The 20,480-nt window shown below is 42.7% G+C and overlaps 2 protein-coding genes across 9 annotated transcripts in view; one reads left to right on the top strand and one right to left on the bottom strand.

The window, feature by feature from the left end:
• PIP5K1C (phosphatidylinositol-4-phosphate 5-kinase type 1 gamma) overlaps positions 1-4,907 on the bottom strand; it is an 85,122-nt gene extending 80,215 nt beyond the window's left edge. For 6 of the 7 annotated variants that reach the window (XM_075282065.1, XM_075282082.1, XM_075282101.1 and 3 more), the window contains exon 1: positions 4,741-4,906. In XM_075282065.1, coding sequence (XP_075138166.1) covers positions 4,741-4,822 — 82 coding nt within the window. In that variant the 5' untranslated portion in view covers positions 4,823-4,906. Of the gene's footprint in view, positions 1-4,740 lie in introns of all 7 variants that reach the window. The other variant, XM_075282074.1, reaches the window with a different exon arrangement.
• A 602-nt stretch (positions 4,908-5,509) lies between these two features.
• The window catches only part of TJP3 (tight junction protein 3), a 54,707-nt gene continuing 39,736 nt past the window's right edge, over positions 5,510-20,480 (top strand). The window contains exon 1 of one of the 2 annotated variants that reach the window (XM_075282047.1): positions 5,510-5,584. The gene's annotated coding sequence lies outside the window, so the exon portion shown is untranslated. Of the gene's footprint in view, positions 5,585-6,545; positions 6,644-20,480 lie in introns of those variants that run through there. The other variant, XM_075282054.1, reaches the window with a different exon arrangement.

Here is a 20,480-nt window from a genome sequence, read left to right as displayed (position 1 = left end):
TCTATTGAGATCTATGGAATGACTTTGGTCTTCAGCTAGGCTCACATCTGCGTCGGAGTCTCCGTGCAGAAAGTGCCAAAAATCAGCAAAGAGAAAAGTCCTACACGGAGAACTTTACTCTCCACTGTTTTCAGGATATAAACGAAAGAAACCTGATGGACCCCATTATAGTCTACGGAGTCTGCAGGTATCCTCTGTATTTTTGGTCCAGCCCTCCATCGTTTGGTTCCCCTGGTGGACCCAACGACTGAGCTCAGCACAGATTTGAACCTAGCCTAAACCTAAACCTAGCCTTAGCCTAGCAAAAAGTGGGAACATAGTTCTTGCAATTCAAATTAATGTTTACAGGGTTGTCTGGTTTCAAAAGCATCTCCAGGGTGAGGGATTCATTTGTGACCATGCACTAAATACCCAAAGCATATGCTGGCAATAAACAGTCCTTCTCAGACTTGGCATAGCCATGCATACAAAGCCCATTCATTTCATGGAGTTATATGATTTCCCCTGTGCCCACCCACAAACTACAGCTACTAAGTGGGTGTCACTAGAAGAAGAATGTTGCTTCCTTTTCAGGGGGACACTTTATACAAAGAAACATTGGGGCAGATTTATGAAGACTTATGCTATTCTTCATATCCCTGAAACATTAAACCAGATCCACTGTCCACCAGGCTAAAACTGAAATCTATACAGGAACCCTTTATGCCAGTAAACTACAGCAAATCATAAATCTGGTGGCCTCATCCACACGACATCCCTCACCATGGCCTCAAACTACTAAGAAACCCAAACTTATGAACATGACTTATGCATATCTTTCTAACAGATTAAAAATAAATAAATAAAAAGGATACAGTATATTTGAGGTTCAAGGCCTGACAGGGAGGTGCATGTCTTAAATTCAAAGATCAAAAAGCAGGTCTTGCACAAGGCGTAATTCTACAATGACTTTTACTGGAGTACAATCTCTACTTAATCTTTACAATGTCAAGGGTTTAAAATCACTGCATCCCCAGTTACATGTTTTACAGAAGCACTTTCTTAATTTTTTTTTTTTCAAAATGCCACTACACTTTCAATCATCTTTCCAACATTGCACCAGGCATGGTGATACAGTTACTAAGACATTCAGATAATGCCCAAGGAGGCTCATACATTTTTTTAATACTTAGAATAGGACCAAGGCATAAGACTCCAAGGACATTATATAGGTTGACTCAATAGTAACACTAAACATGCTACTTACATCTCCCTAAGCCCAATATATGATCATGCAAAAGATCAGACGAAAAGGCCTGTCTTAAAGAATAACTAAGCTTTTTAACAACTTTTGATTTTCTCGCAGTATTTATGTCTTTAATAAATACTGTAATATACTTTATTACCACATTTGTCTCCTTTCTGTGAAATCTTGCATTTCTGCATTATTTCCCTTGCTACTCTATGGAGCACTGTACCCTTCTTTTTAGCCTACAGTCACATAACAGAGTTTCACCCATGAAACTGAGTCCATGTGAGTGCCGCATTTCCCAGCCTGAACAATATGCTAGGAGAGTGACCCTGCCCCACTTCTATTTTCCTTGCATTACACAGTGAGTAGGTGACTAAGTCTCTCTAGAGAAGCAGGGAAAGAATACAGAGCAAAATTACACAGAAAAGAGACAAAATTTGTTAAGAACATACAGTATACACAGTCCAGTCATATTAATGTGACCACCGCCTACTTTTGACGTCAACGTTAAATAACCAATCGCAGAAGGCACGTGTCATCAGCCATCTGGGTGTACTCATCATTGTGGAAGGAACGATGGATCAACACAAGTAAGCATCTATCCTTGCGGACCATGTTCACCCCTACATGCAAAACGTTTTTCCTCAGGATGATGGCATCTACCAGCAGGACAATGCGACATGTCAAAGCTCACAGTGTAGGTGCGTGGTTTGAGGAGCACCAGGATGAGTTTACCGTACTCCCTTGGCCAGCAAATTCCCCAGACTTGAACCCAATCGAGAATCTGTGGGACCACCTCGATCGGGTTGTTCACGCCATGGATGCTTAACCACGTAACCTAGCACAGTTGGCTTTGGCACTGGAGTTGGCATGGCTCAATATCCCAGTGAACATCATCACAACATCCCCTCTCTTCCTGCACGTCTCGCAGTGGTCCGCTCTGCTAAAGGTGGTTATTTTGGATTTTGACAGGTGGTCACATTAATATGGCTGGACTGTGTATGAATAAGTTTATTAATCACACACGTTGACAGAAAATCAAAAGTTTAGTTACGCATTAAGGGGGTTGTCTGTTTTGTTTTTTTTAAATTGCCTCTTTTAGAATAGGTTATAAATATCTGCTTGGTGGGAGACTGACAAATCAGATGTTTAAAGCTGTGTCCGATCCTCATACTATACAGTGCAGCAAGATAGAAACAGATAGCATTCCATAGTGGCCAAGAGGCATTACTGCAGCTCAGCTCCCAAAGACATCAATGGGAACTGACCTGTATTGCCAAGTTATACAAATAAAACAGAATGTCCTGTTACCCTAGGCAGAGCAATTGGTTGATAGCACACAACTCTGATCCTTACAGGGACATACAAGAGAGCAGCATTGTGGGAGTGAGCAAAACTATCTTAGAAGTCCTGCTACGGGGAAGCATCAGTCAGTTGTGCTTGTTGAGAGCAACCTAAAAAAATGGGAAATAAGGGTTTATGGGCACCATATGTTCTGGATAAGAAGCAAATACATACAAGGAATGACAGTCTGAAAGACTCTCTTAAAGGAAGTCTTCAGGTCCAAAATACCTCCCAAAGCAATAATAGTGCCATGTAGGGACATCTATTCACGGATACGTAAATCAGCCTGCATGTACATTGTGGCTGGGCTAATTATCTAGATTTGACTCTTCTGGAATCAGTGTACAGAAATGCCCCTCAGCTGTAAATGACTTTTTGTTTTTTTTACTTCTACCCACGTAACAAGTGGGTGTAGGCAAATCTGCCACGTTTCTCCCAAAAAATCTCCCAGTTTGTGGCCACAAAAGGACTTTTTTTTGCTACTATTGAGGACCCTGTACAGCACAAATACCAATTTAGGTCATTTTTTTACCTGACAGACTCCCTTTAACAGAAACAACAGTTTGGCCTGGTTCATATATTGGGGTTTGATTGTTTCATGTGTTTGTTTTTTTTTTTTATTTTGAAATAAGAAAGGATTGCAAGATGGGAGAGAATAAATCTCTCTTTCCTATGGGATGCAGTAACAAAAACCTGAAAAAGAGTTTGACAGGTCAAAAATGCCTCTCAAAATAGGGGGCCACACGGTGGCTCAGTGGTTAGCACTGCAGCCTTGCAGCGCTGGTGTCCTGGTGTTCAAATCCCACCAAGGGCGAAAAACCATCTGCAAGGAGTTTGTATGCTCTCCCCGTGTTTGCATGGATTTCCATTCCATATTCCAAAAAAAGACATACTGATAGGGAAAAATGTGCATTGTGAGCTCTATGTGGGGCTCACAATCTACATTTAAAAAAAAAAAAAAAAATGCCTCTCAAAATAGTAATAGTATCATGTAGGAAGCTTTAATATGAGTAGAACTATAACTTAGTGGCCACAAACCAAAGCAGAGATAATCATATTTTTATGAATATACAAGTCAGCCTGCAAGTGCCATGGAGGCAGGCCCTATTATCCTACAGACAACTGCATGTGCTTGGGCAAAACTCCGGAACCATTGTCCAATGCTACCCCTTTAGTCGCGATAGACATGTTAAGCCTTTGTCTGCGTCATTGCTGTCTGTAGGCAAATCTGGTGTGTATTAAAGCTATGATTGATTTGGGAATCATTCTGGATCCGATAGTGTCGGAGGAGTGTCTGCGCAGCCAATAGGGTGTTTTTTCCATTAAAAGGTGGCATTCTGTGCAGTACAAAATCAGTAGATTTCCAAACATGATGAAATTCATTCATAATTTGGAAAAACAAAAGGGTATTAGTTCTTTTGGTGGAAGCCTGAAAGGAGGGGTAAGCACATGCTATCTGGCACTACACATACAAGTATTATATACAGGCTTGTCATGCTTCATATTGTAGCTCCCTGTTGAAACTAGCGGATCCGCAATATTTGCATGTAACATTACTTATAAGAATCAGTCTCCAGTTGATAGGTACAAAGTGTACAAAATTATACGAAAATTTCTGGGTGCAATAAGCGGTTTAACATCATGACCATTAAAGTTAGATTCATACATAACAGGGTTGAGTTTGTTGTTTTTTTTACATGAATATTAGAGGTCATATTTAACAGAGAAAGATGCCACAGAGATAAACAGTGACAGTACATAGCAATAATAGAGAGAGATGGTAATAATAGAGAGTAACAGCCAGTTACAACAGATATAGAAAGAGGATATAAAGTGGTTACACCAGAGATGTGATAGAATAGAGAAACCTGCCTAGACAGAAGGCACTGATAGAGAGAATGGCAATAGATAGATAGCAATAAGCTGCTATAAAGATGGCTAATATACAGGTAGACTGTAGCTGGACAGGACACAAGCTAACCCCAGCACACCTCCCTATCATTCAGCTACTGCACCCCTCTGGGCCTCGCTCTCTATTCAGCTGCCGTATCCTATAACCCTGTCTCCGGTATTCCCAACTTCCACCTGACGCACAGTCCTGGCACCATTATCCCACCACGTCTGCTGCCGCCATGCACGTCCTCCAGGCCAGAATAGACACTCACCTTCACCCAGCTCCGTCATGGACCCCCCGGCCGCCCGCTCCGGACTCTCACCGTAGCCCTCTTCCTCCTCGGGCTCCTCCATCCTTCTCTATCCTCTATGCCGTTCTCTTGACAGCTTCGCCGGAGGTCTTACCTCTTACGTCATTACGTTGTACGGAGCTTTACGTCACTAGTCAGGAGGGTTCCCCTTTCCAATAGGGCGGAGTTTGTGAGACGGTGCCCGCCATCTTTGTTATTGGCAAAGAAAAAAAGTTTCTTATGAAATAGTGAGCGAGTCTTTTAGTAGACTCATGAAAACCATAACGATGTGTTTACTCCTCTATAGTACTGACTGCGGCGGACATAATTGTTGTACTTGTGTAAGGTAGTAGTAGTTAGCCTTAAGCATTGACCGCTAAGGGGGAGACTGCGAGGAGAGTAGGACATTTGAATAAAACTTGCTGATGCCATTCATTAGACTTGTGCAGCATGTAGTGCGGAAAGCGCTTTCGCGATGAAAGGGTTAAAAGCGAATGTGCACGTCCATAGTGGCACGGACAGGGTTAACCTGGCTGAGAGTCTCAGGCGATACCAGGAAATGCTCAGTAGCTGGAGACACCTGTAGAGAGGGAGCACCTGCGGAGCCGAGGACTCTCACCAGGTACACAGACCCCCAGTTACCCGGAGACCCCCTCTGCCTGTCACAGTCCCCAGACTGCCGCACTCCAGGGCTGGGAGCTCCCTTTCCCCTATCCCGTCCTTCCAGGGTTAGAGATACCTGTGGCAGGGAGGAGTTCTCCACATCCATCAGGCTTTCCATTTCTATGAAGCTTTCTTGATATCATAAATCTGGACAGTCACTCAGGTAAGACGATTAGTCAGGAAAATCCAATCAGCCAGTAAGGGTATATTCACATGTGCAGCTTTTACTCCGTTTTTGAAGCCAAAACCAGAAGTGGATTTAAATAAATATAAAGAGAAATAGCAACTTTCTGATTTAGATGGATCACAGGATGAAATGAAATCTGTGCATGTGAATAAACCATAAATCTCTGAGAAATACATGGACAAGTTGCAATGACTACAATGCAGCTGCACAAGTGTAGGCAGATATAGCATTTGTGAGTGCGGGAAAGCAGAGCGGCAACCCAACTTTCCCAGCAACAGATCCACTTTGAGAGAATATCTTTGTATTGTAGGGGTGGGAATTTTCGGGAAGGGGCAGCAGTGGATTTGTAAAGGTCACCCCAAATCTTTACCATTGTGCGTCAGCCAGAAGTTCAGCCTGTCTTCTCTGTATTTGCAGTATAGTCATGTGCAATCTAGTGTTCTCTGTTATCAGCCCTGTCGGTCTGGGTGCCATGTTCTTCAGTAGGATTAGGGATATTCAGAAATGTCCTGATCACTGCTTTTATCTCACAGTTATTCGAACCCCCAGACCCTTTCTAGACCTGGGGGTCGACTGCTCATACACTGCAGATTCTGGGTTTAATCTCTCAGTTCCCATCTGTTTCCCCAGGGTTTGAAAATGTTTAATCCAAAATTGTATGTTTTGATGACAAAATATTAATTAGGTTTCCTAGTTTCTGTCTCATTTGACCCTTGAGGAATGAGGCGTTGACCCTTGGGCCCCCATGATGTTGGGCAGTGTAGTAAATAGTGCCATCCTCCCCTTATGTACACTTCCTGAGGGCAGCAAAGTTGACCGCTCCACTTCAAAAACACTCCCTCCTTATGCAAACAGAATAGTCAAACAAAAGCCACTCACAAATCTGTAGATGTAGGAGCTCCTGCACTGAATCTAGCCTACGCTGCCCCCCACCTTATAACCAGCAAGGCCTCATGCATTGACTCCAGTATGTCTGCCAGCCATTGTAGACCCAGCTCCAATGCAGCTCTGCTGTGACCCTTCAGTGCCTGCAGGGTGAGTTTCGGTGGAATGTTTATCAGGATGGATCATAACTAGTCAAACCAGCTCGGGTGGTTCTGTTCCCAATGTTTCTCTGCCCTCCTGGTCATGAAAGTTTGCAATGTAATTTATACTTTACCTTATTTTTATAGTGTAATGTAGTAAAGTGGATTGAGGAATTTGCGCTTTATTGCGACCTGTTGAAATCTATATGTAAGAACTATACTAGTAGTTGACAGTCAGCAGACGGTTGTCACAGCGTGTGGCTTCTTGCACACTTCTACTTCTAGCAGTGGTATTCTGTCCTGACAAGGTGTGTAAATTCTTCATGGTGTCTAAAAGTCATTGTATAACGCTGAAAGTGAAAACCAAAGTTTCTGTTCATATTCCGAAGCTTGCAATTTTAAGCAATGGGTGACCTTGTGATGCATTGTTGTGCAATTGACAACAGTGTCATGGTACATGGTTGTGGCACTCTGGCTAATAGAGATCTCCCATACGGACAGGGGTTTCCTCTTGGTCCAATGGCTCAAAGTGAGAGCACCTCTGGCTTTGAGTCATGGGATTAACTGAAGAAACCATGTCCATATGGAAGCCTCTATTTTCCAGAGCGGCACAACCACATAGTGTACCCAATTGCTTTGAATGCACAGATCTTTTGAAGAAATGTCTGCAACTTCCAAATCTGTTGTATTCTTCTGTAAAGAGGTGTTTAGAACTTTCTGTATCTGCTGCAAATCCATGGTCACACAGAGGGACATACACACTGAGTAATTTCCCTGCTTGTAGCTGTGGCAAGAACAACCTAAAATTAGGTGTGTTTTGTTTTTTTGCTGCGGTTGTCTTGCAGTTTTTTTCTGCAGATCCTCACAGCTTTCCACAAATGTTGACATCTGCTCGTAAAACCCACAGAACAAGTCACCCTGTGCTGTGGATTTTATTTGCATAAATTAAAGGCTTGGTTCAAATCTGTTGCAAAGTCTACCAAAAATTGTTGGAGTACTGCCTCCCTGTCGATCGGGTCCGTCAGAGGACCTGAACAATGAAGAGCCAGGGCCAGCATGAACCTTGCGTCAGATTTGTTTTAAAGAGGACATTTCATGTCCTCAGGCACATGAGTACTGTCAGGAGGGGGGAGGCGTTCCCCAGCGTTCAGCATCATGCCTGGGAGGTAAGGAACGCCACCTCTGACAGTACAGCACCATGGACTCTACTTTCAGGAGGGGTGTTCCTCACAGACTGTCAGAAACGCCCTTCTGACACTGAAGAGCTAAGGTAACGGCACTGATAGCTCTTCACCGGGGGCACAGAACGTGAAAGCCGATAGTGCACTGAATTTAGCACACTGTCAGCTGTGTATAATACCGCGTGTGCCTGAGGACATGAAAGGTCCTTTTTAAATCTCATGTATGGTGCTGCTATTATAGGTAAGCCACCGGTGATTTTGCCCTGGCTAAACCACTGCTTTAACACCGTATGTGTTCCTTGTGTAATCATCCATTTATGTGGCCTCCTTGGCTTTTATCAGCGGGGGCTTTCAATAGACATTTGGGTATCACTCAGTGACTGGTTTCAGATACCTTCCACTGAAGAGACTGCAGCACTTTTGTGTCACTGTGTCCCTCTGCTCTGCTCGCAGTACTCGTCCATAGACGAGCATTATCAGGGAGGGAGGGGGGAGTTCCTCCCCGCTCCACAGCACAGCGCGATTGGCGCCGCGAGGCAGAAGGACATCTCTGGCTAACTGTCAGAAACGCCCTTCTGACCATAGAAGAGCTACGGTACCGGGACCGTAAGCTCTTCACACCGGGCACAGATCGGGAAAGCCGACAGTGCGCTGAATTCAGAGCACTGTCAGCTTTCCGGCAGTATATAGAACTGCCTGTGGGCAGAATGGTGAAAGGTCCTCTTTAAGGACAGGCACGGAGTGCAAAAGAACGCACCCGATCGCCATTTAAATGAATGAAAAGTGTCACGGACACAGCTAGTGTCCGCTCCTAATGTCCGTGCCAGATTTTGAACGGACACTAGGAGCGGACACTACCTGTCGGACAATGACGGTAGTGTGAACACTCCCTTAAAGAGGACCTTTCATCAGATTGGGCACAGGCAGTTCCATATACTGCTGGAAAGCCGACCGTGCGCTGAATTCAGCGCACTATTGGCTTTCCCGATCTATGCCCCAGGTAAAGCGCTATCGGTACTGTTACCGTAGCGCTTTAGTGTCAGAAGGGCGTTTCTGACAGTCAGTCAGGTACGTCCTTCTCCACAGCAGCACCTATCGCGCTGTACTGTGTGAGCGGGGAGGAACGTCCCCTCCCCTCCCTCCTATGAGCAGAGGGAGGGGGGGCGTTCCTACTGTCAGAAACGCCCTTCTGACTGTAAAGCGCTACGGTACCGATAGCGTTTTACCCGGGGCACAGATCGGGGAAGCCAATAGTGCGCTGAATTCAGTCGGCTTTCCAGCAGTATATAGAACTGCCTGTGCCCAATCTGATGAAAGGTCCTCTTTAAAGAGTAGTTGAGGCTTGGAACAAACTTCCAGTGGGTGTAGTTTGGAAACCTACAATAAGTGAATTTAAGCATACCTGGAATAAACACATCTATTTTAAGATAAGATAAGCTATAAATAATATAAGGACAGACTAGATGGACTATGTGGTCTTTTTCTACATCAATCTTCTATGTTTAGTCATGTATTAGCATGGCTAGTCAGAGTTGTTGAACTTGGGGCAGATAAAGGTCTTGCTGACAGACCTATATTTTACATGTTTTTTTTTTTTAAGTAGCATTTCTACTACAGAATTTTCATAAAGTTTTCGGTTACATTTTTGAGAGATATTCACAGCTATAGATTTTCATCAGGTTCAGTTCTAATATTTTGATGCACTATTTAAACCAAAAGCAGAAGTAGATTCAAAAAGAGAAGTAGAATCTGCTCTTAATAATTTCTCCTTTTATGACCCATACCTGGTTTTGGCATCAAAATATCATAAAGATACCGCCCTTAGGCCTCATGCGCATGACTGTAGTTTTTATCCGCAATTACGGATCCAAATATGGTCCCATTCATTTCTATGGCATGGACAATATTTGCGGCCGTACGCCCGTCCCATATTCAAGGACTGCAAATTATGAAGTTTGTCCTATTTTTAGTTGCATATTTGTGGCACAGACCAGTGTATTGAATTATACAGGATTCATAATTGCGGATGAATTATTGATGCAATGCAAACATGTTTTTGTATGATTTGTGGATCAATATTTGCAGACCATAAATCCACTACGGTCACATACCTCCCAACGTTTGAAGAACCGAAAGAGGGACAAAATGTATAGCGCGCCGCGGCAAATTTAGCTAAACCAACTTTTATGTTGACTCCGCCCATTCTCATTCATTTTCCATGTGCCCCCATACAGTATAATCTTCCTACAGTCACCCGTAAATTATGTCCCCCCTCTCTCTCCCCCAGTTTCATATACACCCTTCATCTGCCCCCAGTTTCATATACACCCTTCATCTGCCCCCAGTTTCATGTCCCCCTTCCATCTCTGCCCCCAGTTTCATGTCCCCCTTCCATCTCTGCCCCCAGTTTCATGTCCCCCCTCCATCTCTGCCCCCAGATTCATGTCCCCTCCATCTCTGCCCCCAGTTTCATGTCCCCCCATCTCTTCCCCCAGATTCATGTCCCCCCCCCCCCCATGCCCCCATCCTCTTTTCAGAACTTTTCTGGGGCTTTTCATTCCTTCCTGTTCACCGTTCCCAAGAGTACAGCTCTTTGTCCCATCCTGGACCTGATGAGGCTCAAAAGGCTTTTCCATATTCGCATGTTGCGCATGAAGCTTCTGCGGTTGGTGGTGGCGTCCCTAGGGATCGTCGACTTCCAGTCATCAACTTCTGTGGGTTTTTCCCAGGTTATCCCTTCTGGCCATCATCCATTCTAGAGGGGTTGTCATAATTATGTACTTGGACGACCTCCTGGTGCAAGCTCTCTCCAGGATGGACATTCTGACCAGCTTGCAAATCGCCTTGGACCCCCTTTGCTTATTTGGCTGACTCATCAGCGAGGAAAAGTCTTGTCTCGTGCCTCCTCAGTGCATGGAATTTCTGGGCATGATCCTTGATTGCACCAGGGCAAATTTTTCCTCCTGGAGTCCAAGAACACTCTGCTCTCTTCGCTTCAGCCTATGAGTCCCGGGTTTGATGGTCTTGTTTTTTGAGGCCATCCTTTTTGCTCTTTTACCACTTGAGCATTTGCAATTGGCATTTCTGGCTGACTGGGACAAGTTTCCGTCCAGCTCAACCTCCTGTTTCTCTCTCCTTCCCAAAGGTCTCTCAGGGTAAATCCTTCTTCCCCTCTTTTGGCAGGTGAATTCTCTTGTCTTTGGTGCCTTGACTGTTAAGGGCCTGTGGTCCACAGCCAAGACCTCCTCCAGATATACCATATTCTTGGTCCCTGTCTCATCAGACCCCTCCCCTTCTAGGACGTGTGGACCCGAACAATGGTGAGCCCAGGGTAGATATGAACATAGCCTTACAAATAATTACACTTTCTGATTAAAGACAAAGGCAACAAACTTAAATGTAATCTGAAAAAAAAAGAGAGAATAAGGCAGTGCCTGTGTGGACAGAACAGTCATCATTAGTCAGCCTCTCCCTGTTCTGCAAGGGATAACCTAGAACAATAGATAGCATTCAGCTATACTGCAAATGAAGAGTCCCTTAATATTGAGATGAGTGACGGGACATTGCTGTTTTACTGTGTAGCATCAGGTGGGTGTCAGTTGAACGACTACAATTCCACGACATACTGATTCATCCATATTAATAGGAAATTATGCATTTTACCAGTAGTGCAGATTCAGTAGGCCAAACTACTTTTCTACCCACTTTCTAAAATTAGCTTCTAAAGACCCTATTACACACACAAATTGGGAACTACCATTCTTAAGAAAGCTCTTTTTTGATAACTGGCTCATTTTAGGCTGGGTTCCCTCAGTACTGTTTTTATTACGTAAATATTATTGAAATGTAATATCAAGGCATGTATGTTTTGTGGTTTAAAAAAAAACAAACACTTTAAGGCTAAGGCCCCACTAGGCAGAAATGCAGCGCTTTGGGCATTGCGGAAATGCAGTGGAAAAAAACCCGCTGTATTTTACAGTACCAGTGAATGCAATTTTGTCTAGTCCTAGCCCCACACCACGGGAAAAAAAAAGCTGCGTTTTTCAAAATCGTTTGCGTTTTTGAAAAACGCAGCATGTCAATTATAGTTGCGGAAACTCTGAGTTTTTCCCTCCATAGATTTCTTTGAAGAGTGAAAATCGCATAAACGGCGCGGAACAGCATCAAAATCCGCAGACAAAAACTCACTGTTTTGCTTGGTTGAGGCTAAGGCCCCACAGGCCAGAACTGCCGTGCTAAAGTGCTGTGGGAACAACCGCAGCGTGAACACATTGTGGTTCTTCCCGCAGCGCTTTGAGCATAAAGTTCACATAGTTTTCCTCCGCGGACTTTCTGTTACAATAATATCTATAGGAAAGCCGGCAGCGTTTCTGTAGATATAATTGACATGCTGCGATTTTCAAAACTGCAACGGTTATGGAAATCACAGCGTGTCCATGCTGCGATTTGATTTATTTATTTTTTTTCCCCCACAAAGTGGGCATGGGATTCGCATGAATTCCATCCACTTTGCAAGTACTGTAAAACACCGCGATTTTTCCTGTGGCGTTTCTGCCGCGGCCAAATTGTGGCTTTTCTGGCCTGTGGGGCCCCGGCCTAAATAGCAGAGGACCATAATTCCTTAGGATTTTCAACATTGCCTTTCACTACCTTTATTGCACAAGAGAAACTCGAGCAAAAACGTGATGAAAAACTCAACAGAAAACTCATATGAATTTCCGTAGCACAAAACTGAAAAACCCATGTACATGCACGTTGTTTTTTTTTCTGTGACAGAAGACGCGTTTTCTGTGGGTTTTTTTGTTTTGTTTTGTTTTTTTTTAACGCTGCGTTTTTTTGCTACGTTTCCACCCAGTGGGGCCTTAGCCTAACAATGAAACCACATGCTTTTTACATACTTTTCTTCAGATGCATTATTCCTGCATTTCAAAATGCAAAAATAAAAGCATTGTGTGAACCCAGCCCAAATGTGCTTCTAATCAGCCAATAAACAAGAAAAATTGTAAGAAGCACATCAGCAGGGTTGTGCTGCTGCTGATAGTGGAATGACGTGTGCCTGAAAAACAGCGCTAATAATCATTCAGCAATTTCAATTCCATTGAGGGTGTGTTTACATGTGCAGGTAAGAGCTTCACACGAATATACATATTTACAAAGGAAAGGCCATATGTAGGAAATGGCAGGGTAGCGGCTAACAAGTTGTTCCCATAACTAGTAGGTATCTAGACGTAATGAAGGTCAAGGAAAAAAGACAGTGAACAGTAAGCTATGCCCAAAAAAAAAAAAAAGTTTAAAATGATAAACAAAATATAATCACCTGTAAGGAATGCCAAAAATGAAATGCTGCACGTAAGTGCCTGTTTGTCAGCAGAACAGAAGTAGTCTAAAATAAAATGAATAGGCAATGTGTATGAGCAACCAGTGTCCAATGTATTACTAGTCATGTAGCTCGTTGTCTAGGGGTCCTTACCTCCACCAAGAGCCTATCAAGGCCCGCTTTGACCATCCGGTCGAGATACAAAAATGGCACCAGGTAAACAGCCTAATCAGCACATGGATAAGCGCTGCCATGCTGGAGTCTTGCAGCGCTATTTAACCACATGAGGACCGCCGTACGTAAATTTACGGCCTCATGTGCTGGTACCTAAAGACCGGACTATTGCCGAAATACGTCCGGCCTTTAGGTACCTTTCTGGCGGGGGGAGGGGTGCGGGGGGGACAGGGGTTAGGTGTTACTAACACCTAACCCCTTCCTCCATAACGTCCAGTCGGAACTGAGTCCGACTGGACGTGTTAACCCTTTCGATCGCGCCGTCAAACATCGCGGCGCGATCGAAAGGGATCCGCCGACAAGTTAACCAGATCGGCACCCCCCGCGGCGAGATCGGGGGGTGCCGATGTCAGTAGAAGGTAGTCTGGGGTCTGGCCAGTGACCCCAGACTACCGGAGCCCCCACATACCTGGTGATCCTGCCAGGCGGTGGAGGAAGTGAGCGATGTGTCTCACTTCCTCTGCAGCTTACAGGACACGAGCAGGCTCATGTCCTGCTCGTGTCCTGTCTGCTACTGTGTAGAATCAGCTGATGCTTTCATCAAAGCATCAACTGATTCAAGTGTCCTAAAGGGACACATGAAAAAGTTAAAAAAAAGTTAAAAAAAATAAATAAAGTGTATGAAAAAAGTAATAAAGTTCTAAAGTCCAAAAATCCCTTTTTTCTATACAAAATGAATTATATAAAAAAAGCACTAAAAATTAAAAAAAGCAATGCATATTTGGTACCGCCGCGTCCGTAACAACCTGTACAATAAAACTGAAATCATATTTAATGTACACGGTGAACGTCGGAAAAAAAAAACGGAAAAAACTCGCCGGAAATAATGATTTTTTGCCATCTCATCCTACAAAATATGCTATAAAAAGTGATCAAAAAGTCATATTCACCCCACAACAGTGCCAATAAAAAGCGCACATTTTCCCGCAAAAAATAAGCCCTCAACCAACACTGTCAACCGAAAAATAAAAATGTTACACCTCTCAGAAGATGGCGATGCAAAAATCACTGATTTATGTCCCCAAATGTGTTTTTGTTCTGCAGACTTAGTATCGCATAAAAAAATAACAAATGAGGTATCGCCGTAACCGTACCGACCCGCAGAATAAAGGACACATGTTACTTATGCTGTACGCTGCATGGCGAAAAATTTAAAATGTAAAACTCAATGCAGGATTGATTTTTTTTTTTTTTTTAATCCAGCAAGAAAGAGTTAATAAAATGTAATCAGTAAGTTGTAGGCACCCAAAGATGGTGCCATTACAAAATGCATCTCATCCTGCAAACAACAAGCCCTTATATGGCCATGTCACCAGAAAAATAAAGAAAATATAGCATCTAGCAATGTCAAGGCAAAACCCCCCAAAAATCGCCAAATTATTAGAACACAACTGGCTGCGGCAGATAGGGAATATATAAGCTGTGCGAGCGAATATCAGTGGACACCCCAGATTTACAGCTTATGAGGGAACAGACACCAGAAGTGACCCCAAAGTGACCCCCAGAGTGACTCCCCCAATCATAGGAGCTACTGGGACATAGTAGGGAATTTGGTGTCTGCAATGTTCTCCGCACTGCTTATATATTCCCTCTTCGCCATCCGCTGTGCAGTCACGTCCGGATACTAATACTCACTACACCCCCTGATAAATTCTTTGAGGGGTGCAGTTTTCAAAATGGGGTCACTCCTTTGGGGAATCCACTTTTCTGGTACCTTACAGGCTCTACAAACATGACATGGCATCCAGATACCAAACATCAAAATCTGTACTCCAAAAGCCGCATCGCGCTCCTTCGCTTCTGCGCCCTGCTGTGCGCCCAAACTGCAGTTTATGACACATGTATGACACTGGTGTACCCGTTATATCGGACGTAATGTCATATGTGAGTATAAACTGATATTAGGGCACAGCTGGACGCAAAAGGGAAGAAGGGTTATTGGGTTTTTGGAGCACAGACGGTTTGGTTTTTGGATGCCATGACACTTTTGTAGATCTGAAACGCCAGTAAAGTGGAATCCCCTGATATGAGACCTTATTTTGGAAACTACACCCCTGAAGGATTTATCCAGGGGTACAGAGAGCATTTTTAACCCCCAAGTGTTGCTATAACTTATTATCCATAAATGAATACGAAGCTGATTGTGAGAGGTGAAAATGACCATTTTTCCAGGAATACGTCATTTCAGTGCGTAATATGTTGTGCCCGCCTTGTATCAGAGATGAACGCTCTAAAAGCTGTTGTGCCCGGGATACCCGCTTACCAGTTTTTGGAGTGTCTCTGCTGACATAAGTTGGGCACAACATATCGGGCACTAAAATGGCGAATCTCTGGAAATTTTTCATTTTTAACTTCTCATTATCAGCTGTGATTTCATTTCTGGAAACTAAATAAATGCAACACTCAGGGGTTAAAAATGCTCGCTACACCACTTGATAAATCCCATGAGTGGGCTAGTGTCCAAAATGGGGTGACATGTCTGCGGATTCCACTTTATTGGCAATTCAGGGGCTTTGCAAAAGTGGCATGGTGTCCTAAAACCAAACTGTGCTCCAAAAACCAAAATAGCGCTCCTTCCCTTCTGTCCCCGGTTGTGCCCAAACAGCCATTTATACCCACATATGGCATTAAGTCCGTTATCCGGGGTACACCAGTGTCATACATGTGGGCATACACCGCTATTTGGGTACCCAGCAGGGCGCAGATGTGAAGGAGCAATATGTGCTTTTGGAGTGCAGATTTATATTCTTTGTTTTTGGACACCACATCACATTTGCAGAGGCCCTAAAATTGTCCCTACAAAATGGGGTCACTTCTTGGTGAATTCCAGTTTACTGTCACCTGTGTAGTTTCTAAAATGGGGTCACAATGGGGGGTTTCCATTGTATTGATACTTTAGGGGCTCAGCTAATGCGACATGGCACCTGAGAACTATTCCAGCCACATCTGCTTTCTAAAAGCCAAATAACGCTCTTTCCATTCTGAGCCCCACTGTATACCCATACAGCAGATTATGGCCACATATGGGGTATTGCCGTGTTAAGAAGAAATTGTGTAACAAACTCTGGGGGGCTTTTAATTCTTCAGCTACTTGCAAAATTAAAAATATGGCGCTAAATGGACGATTAATTGGAAAAAAAAGTAATTTTTCATTTTTACGTCCCATTGTTAATAAAATCTGTGAATCAGCTGTGAGGCCAAAATGCTCACCAAACCCCTAGATAAATTCTATGAGGGGTGTAGTTTCCAAAATGGGGTCACTTTTAGGGGGTTTCCACTTTATTGGTACACTAGGGGCTCTGCAAATGCGACATGGCACCTGAAAAATATTCCAGCAGAATCTGCCCTTCAAAAGCCAAATAGCGCTCTTTCCATTCTGAGCCCCGCCATGTTCCCATACAGTAGATTATTACCACATATGGGGCATTTCTGTGTTCAGGAGAAATTGTGTAACGAACTTTAGGGAGCTTTTTTTCCTTTATCCTCTTGTGAAAATGAAAAATTTGGGGCTAAATTGACAGTTTGTTGGAAAAAAAGTAAATTTTCATTTTCATGTCCCAATGTTAATAAAATCTGTGAAACAGCTGTAGGGTCAAAATGCTCACTCTACCCTTTGATATGTTTTGTGGGGGGTGTAGTTTCCAAAATGGGGTCACTTTTAGGGGGTTTCCACTGTATTGGTACTCTAGGGGCTCTGCTAATGCGACATGGCACCTAAAAATTATTCCAGCAAAATCTGCCATCCAAAAGCAAAATAGCGCTCCTTCCATTCTGAGCCCCGCCATGTTCCCATACAGCAGAATATGGCCACATATGGGGTATTGCCGTGTTCAGGATAAATTGTTTAACAAACTTTGGGGGGCTTTTACTCCTTTAACCCCTTGTGAAAATGAAAACTTTGGGGATAAAGTGACATTTTAGTAATTTTTCTTTTACACATTCCAATGTTAGTAAAATCTGTGAAACAACTGTACGGTCTAAATGCTCACTATACCCCTTGATGAATTCCGTGAGGGGTGTAGATTCTAAAATGGGGTCACTTTTGGGGGGTTTCCATTGTTTTGGTACGCTAAGGGCTCTGCAAATGTGACATGGTGCCTGAAAATTATTCCAGCAAAATATGCTGTTCAAACACCCAGTGTCACTCCTTCCCTTTCGTGCACTGCCGTGTGCCCAAAAATCAGTTTACACCCACATGTGGGGTATTTCTGTGCACGGGAGAAATTGCATAACAAAATGTGAGATGCATTTTCTCCTTTAACCCTTTGTGAATGTGTTAATTTTAGGTCTAAATGAATGTATTAGTGAAAAAAAATGAAATGTCTAAATTTGACCTCCATATTATTTTTATTCTTATGAAATGCTTAAAGGGTTAACAAACATCCCAAATGCTGTTTTGAATAATTTGAGGGGTGTAGTTTTGAAAATGGGGTGATTTATGGGGGTTTCTATTATATAGGCCTTTATAATTCCTTTCAGAACTGAAGTGGTCCCTAAAAAATTAGTTTGAGGAATTTTCTTGTAAATCTGGAAAATTGCTGTTACACTTGTAAGCCTTGTAACATCCAAAATGAATTAAAAGACGATCAAAAGATGATGCCGATATAAAGCAGAGATATGGGAGATAATATTTATTCATGTATTTGGATGGTATGACTATCTGCCTGAAAAGCAGAGAATTTCACATTTTGAAAATTGCAATTTTTTCCAAATTTCCATCAAATTTGCTAGTTTTTTTATAAATAAATACAAAAATATTGATTAGTGTTTACCACTAACATGAAGTATAATGTGTTACGAAAAAACAATTTCAAAATCACTTGTGTAAGTTAAAGCGTCTCAAAGTTATTGCCATTTAAAGTGACACATGTCAGTTTTGAAAAAAGAGGCCCGGTCCTTAATGTACTTCTGGGCCTGGTCCTTAACTGGTTAAAGGGACGCTGGACCACAGGTATTGGTCCGCGTCCTGTCGGAAAGCCCGCGAAGCAAAAAAAAATTTTCGCGCGATAGTTGCTCGCGTCTAGGGGCCGGCCGACTCGTGTAGTACGCATGCGCGAACGTCCATTCGTGTCATATAGAAAAAAGAGGCGCATGCGCGTATAGCGCATGGAGGACAGTAGTGATGCGTCCTTGTATACCAGGCAGCCATAGACTTGCTGGAGGCTCTCAGGTGTCAGTGTAAGCCAATCAGAAGGAGGGAAAGGATTACAAAAGTAAACTACAATGGGATGGAACCAAGGAATGGACTATTTGGAAATTGCAAAAATGAGTTACAATCAGAAACGAAAACAAAAATAAAAACAAGAAAACAAAGTAATAGAAAAAATAAAAAATAAAAATAAATAGAAAAAATTGGAAGAAAAGAAAAAAGGGGATAAAATTGTGTAGATCGAACACTTGAAAACCCAAAATAAACAATGTAAATAAGTAAAAAATAATAAAAATTAAATAAACATGAAAAAATGAAAAAAATAGATAAAAAAATAAAAATATAACCATGAAGATTCTGTAAAAACACAGAAAACAAAAAACACATGAAAAACAGTGAACCTGAAGGATATTATAGCGGGCCCGGGGGTCAGTGGAGGGTGGTCCTAGCGAGCCTGTAAAGAGATAAAGATGGTAAATACGGAGAACATGGGCATCTTTACTGTACAGTATATATTCAATCATATAAAGGCCTGGATCTCATGCTCTCGGTTCGTGTGAAGCTCTTATTTTCATCTCTGGAAACGGGTTGGGACCCTTGCTTCACTAATCTGAATTGCAACTGCATCTCTTAACTTATTTACATGTGCAGGTTTCCAGAAGTGGAACTTAAAGGGAATGAAAGTCTATAGGACAGGAGTTGTGGATTCTAGTTACTGCACATAGCATGTTTCCTATCTTATGATTGGTTCACACTAGCGCTAGGCTTTCTGTTGTTTAAGTCCATTGAAGGACCCAAATGATGAAGGGCTAGAAGGTACAACAGTGGTTACTAAAATAGACCAACGGATCACCTTGACTATAATGGGGTCTGCTGGGTGTCCTCAGTTTCAAAACCGAGAGACTTTTGGCAGTTTCCTCAAATGGAGGCTCAAATTCAGATATAAACCCAGCCTTAACACATACCTACTGACAAACCGAAGCAAACTCCTCTACAACAATGAACATGACAGTTAAACTGTAACTAGACACATAATTTCTAATCTAACATGGACCTATAACTATACTATAGAATACACATATTTCATAAAGAAGGACAATTACAAAGTTCTGTCTGCAGTCTCACTCACTGAGTTGTAGGCGCGATGTGAGTGACGTCATCATATCATGCCTATATCTCCAGGAGCCAGAGCACAGCAGTGAAGTAGGAGCTGAGCTGTGACCGCTCCTACTTCACTCGCTTGTGTATTCAACTCCTCTGCACCCTCCTGACGCAGAGGAGTTGAAACCAGAACATACCTCCCACCGACTGAGACCGCAGGACCTGACCCCGAATCTGGGAATGTCCCGCAGAATCCGGGACGGTTGGGAGGTATGCCTATATGATTGGTGGGGGAGAATTACGTGTGGCCAACAGTTATCGGTATGGGGATGTCTAACATAAGTTTTTAGTTTACAGATAAGTGGTGTGAAAGTTTTATTGTGTCTAAACTGATATTACTGTTCAGAAAGGCAATGACCTCACAATCTGTAGTATAGATTATGTTGCATGGCAGAAATCAATGGACCGATTCAGTCCTGTATAGACTTGTGAAGTAGGTGTGAAACACTGTCATAAACTTGTACTTGTATCATCAGAATTGCAAATGTGTTGTGTTTTACAAAATGCATTGTTGTAGCCAAGAGTTCCGAAACGTTGTAATCTGTCATCATTATTAGTTAGCCATTAAAAAGGTGTCAACTACTAAAGACTATCAAGTTTTCTTCTTTTTTTTTTCTTTTATAAAATGCATTGTTGTGATGTAGTAGTTTTTATCTTTTGTGTAACAAAAAAAAAAAAAAAAAGCTTTTGTGTAATACCACCTTTAGTCCTCAAGCACACAAACACAACAGCTGTGAAAAAAATAAGACATTGCCTTCATCCGGAGGGCATCTGTTCTTCACTGATCCCACTCAGATTTTTAAAG

Source organism: Leptodactylus fuscus, chromosome 1 (assembly GCF_031893055.1).
Source record: "Leptodactylus fuscus isolate aLepFus1 chromosome 1, aLepFus1.hap2, whole genome shotgun sequence".
NCBI lineage: Eukaryota > Metazoa > Chordata > Amphibia > Anura > Leptodactylidae > Leptodactylus > Leptodactylus fuscus.
The sequence above is the reverse complement of the archived record's forward strand: the minus strand, read 5'-3'. Positions and strand labels throughout refer to the sequence as shown.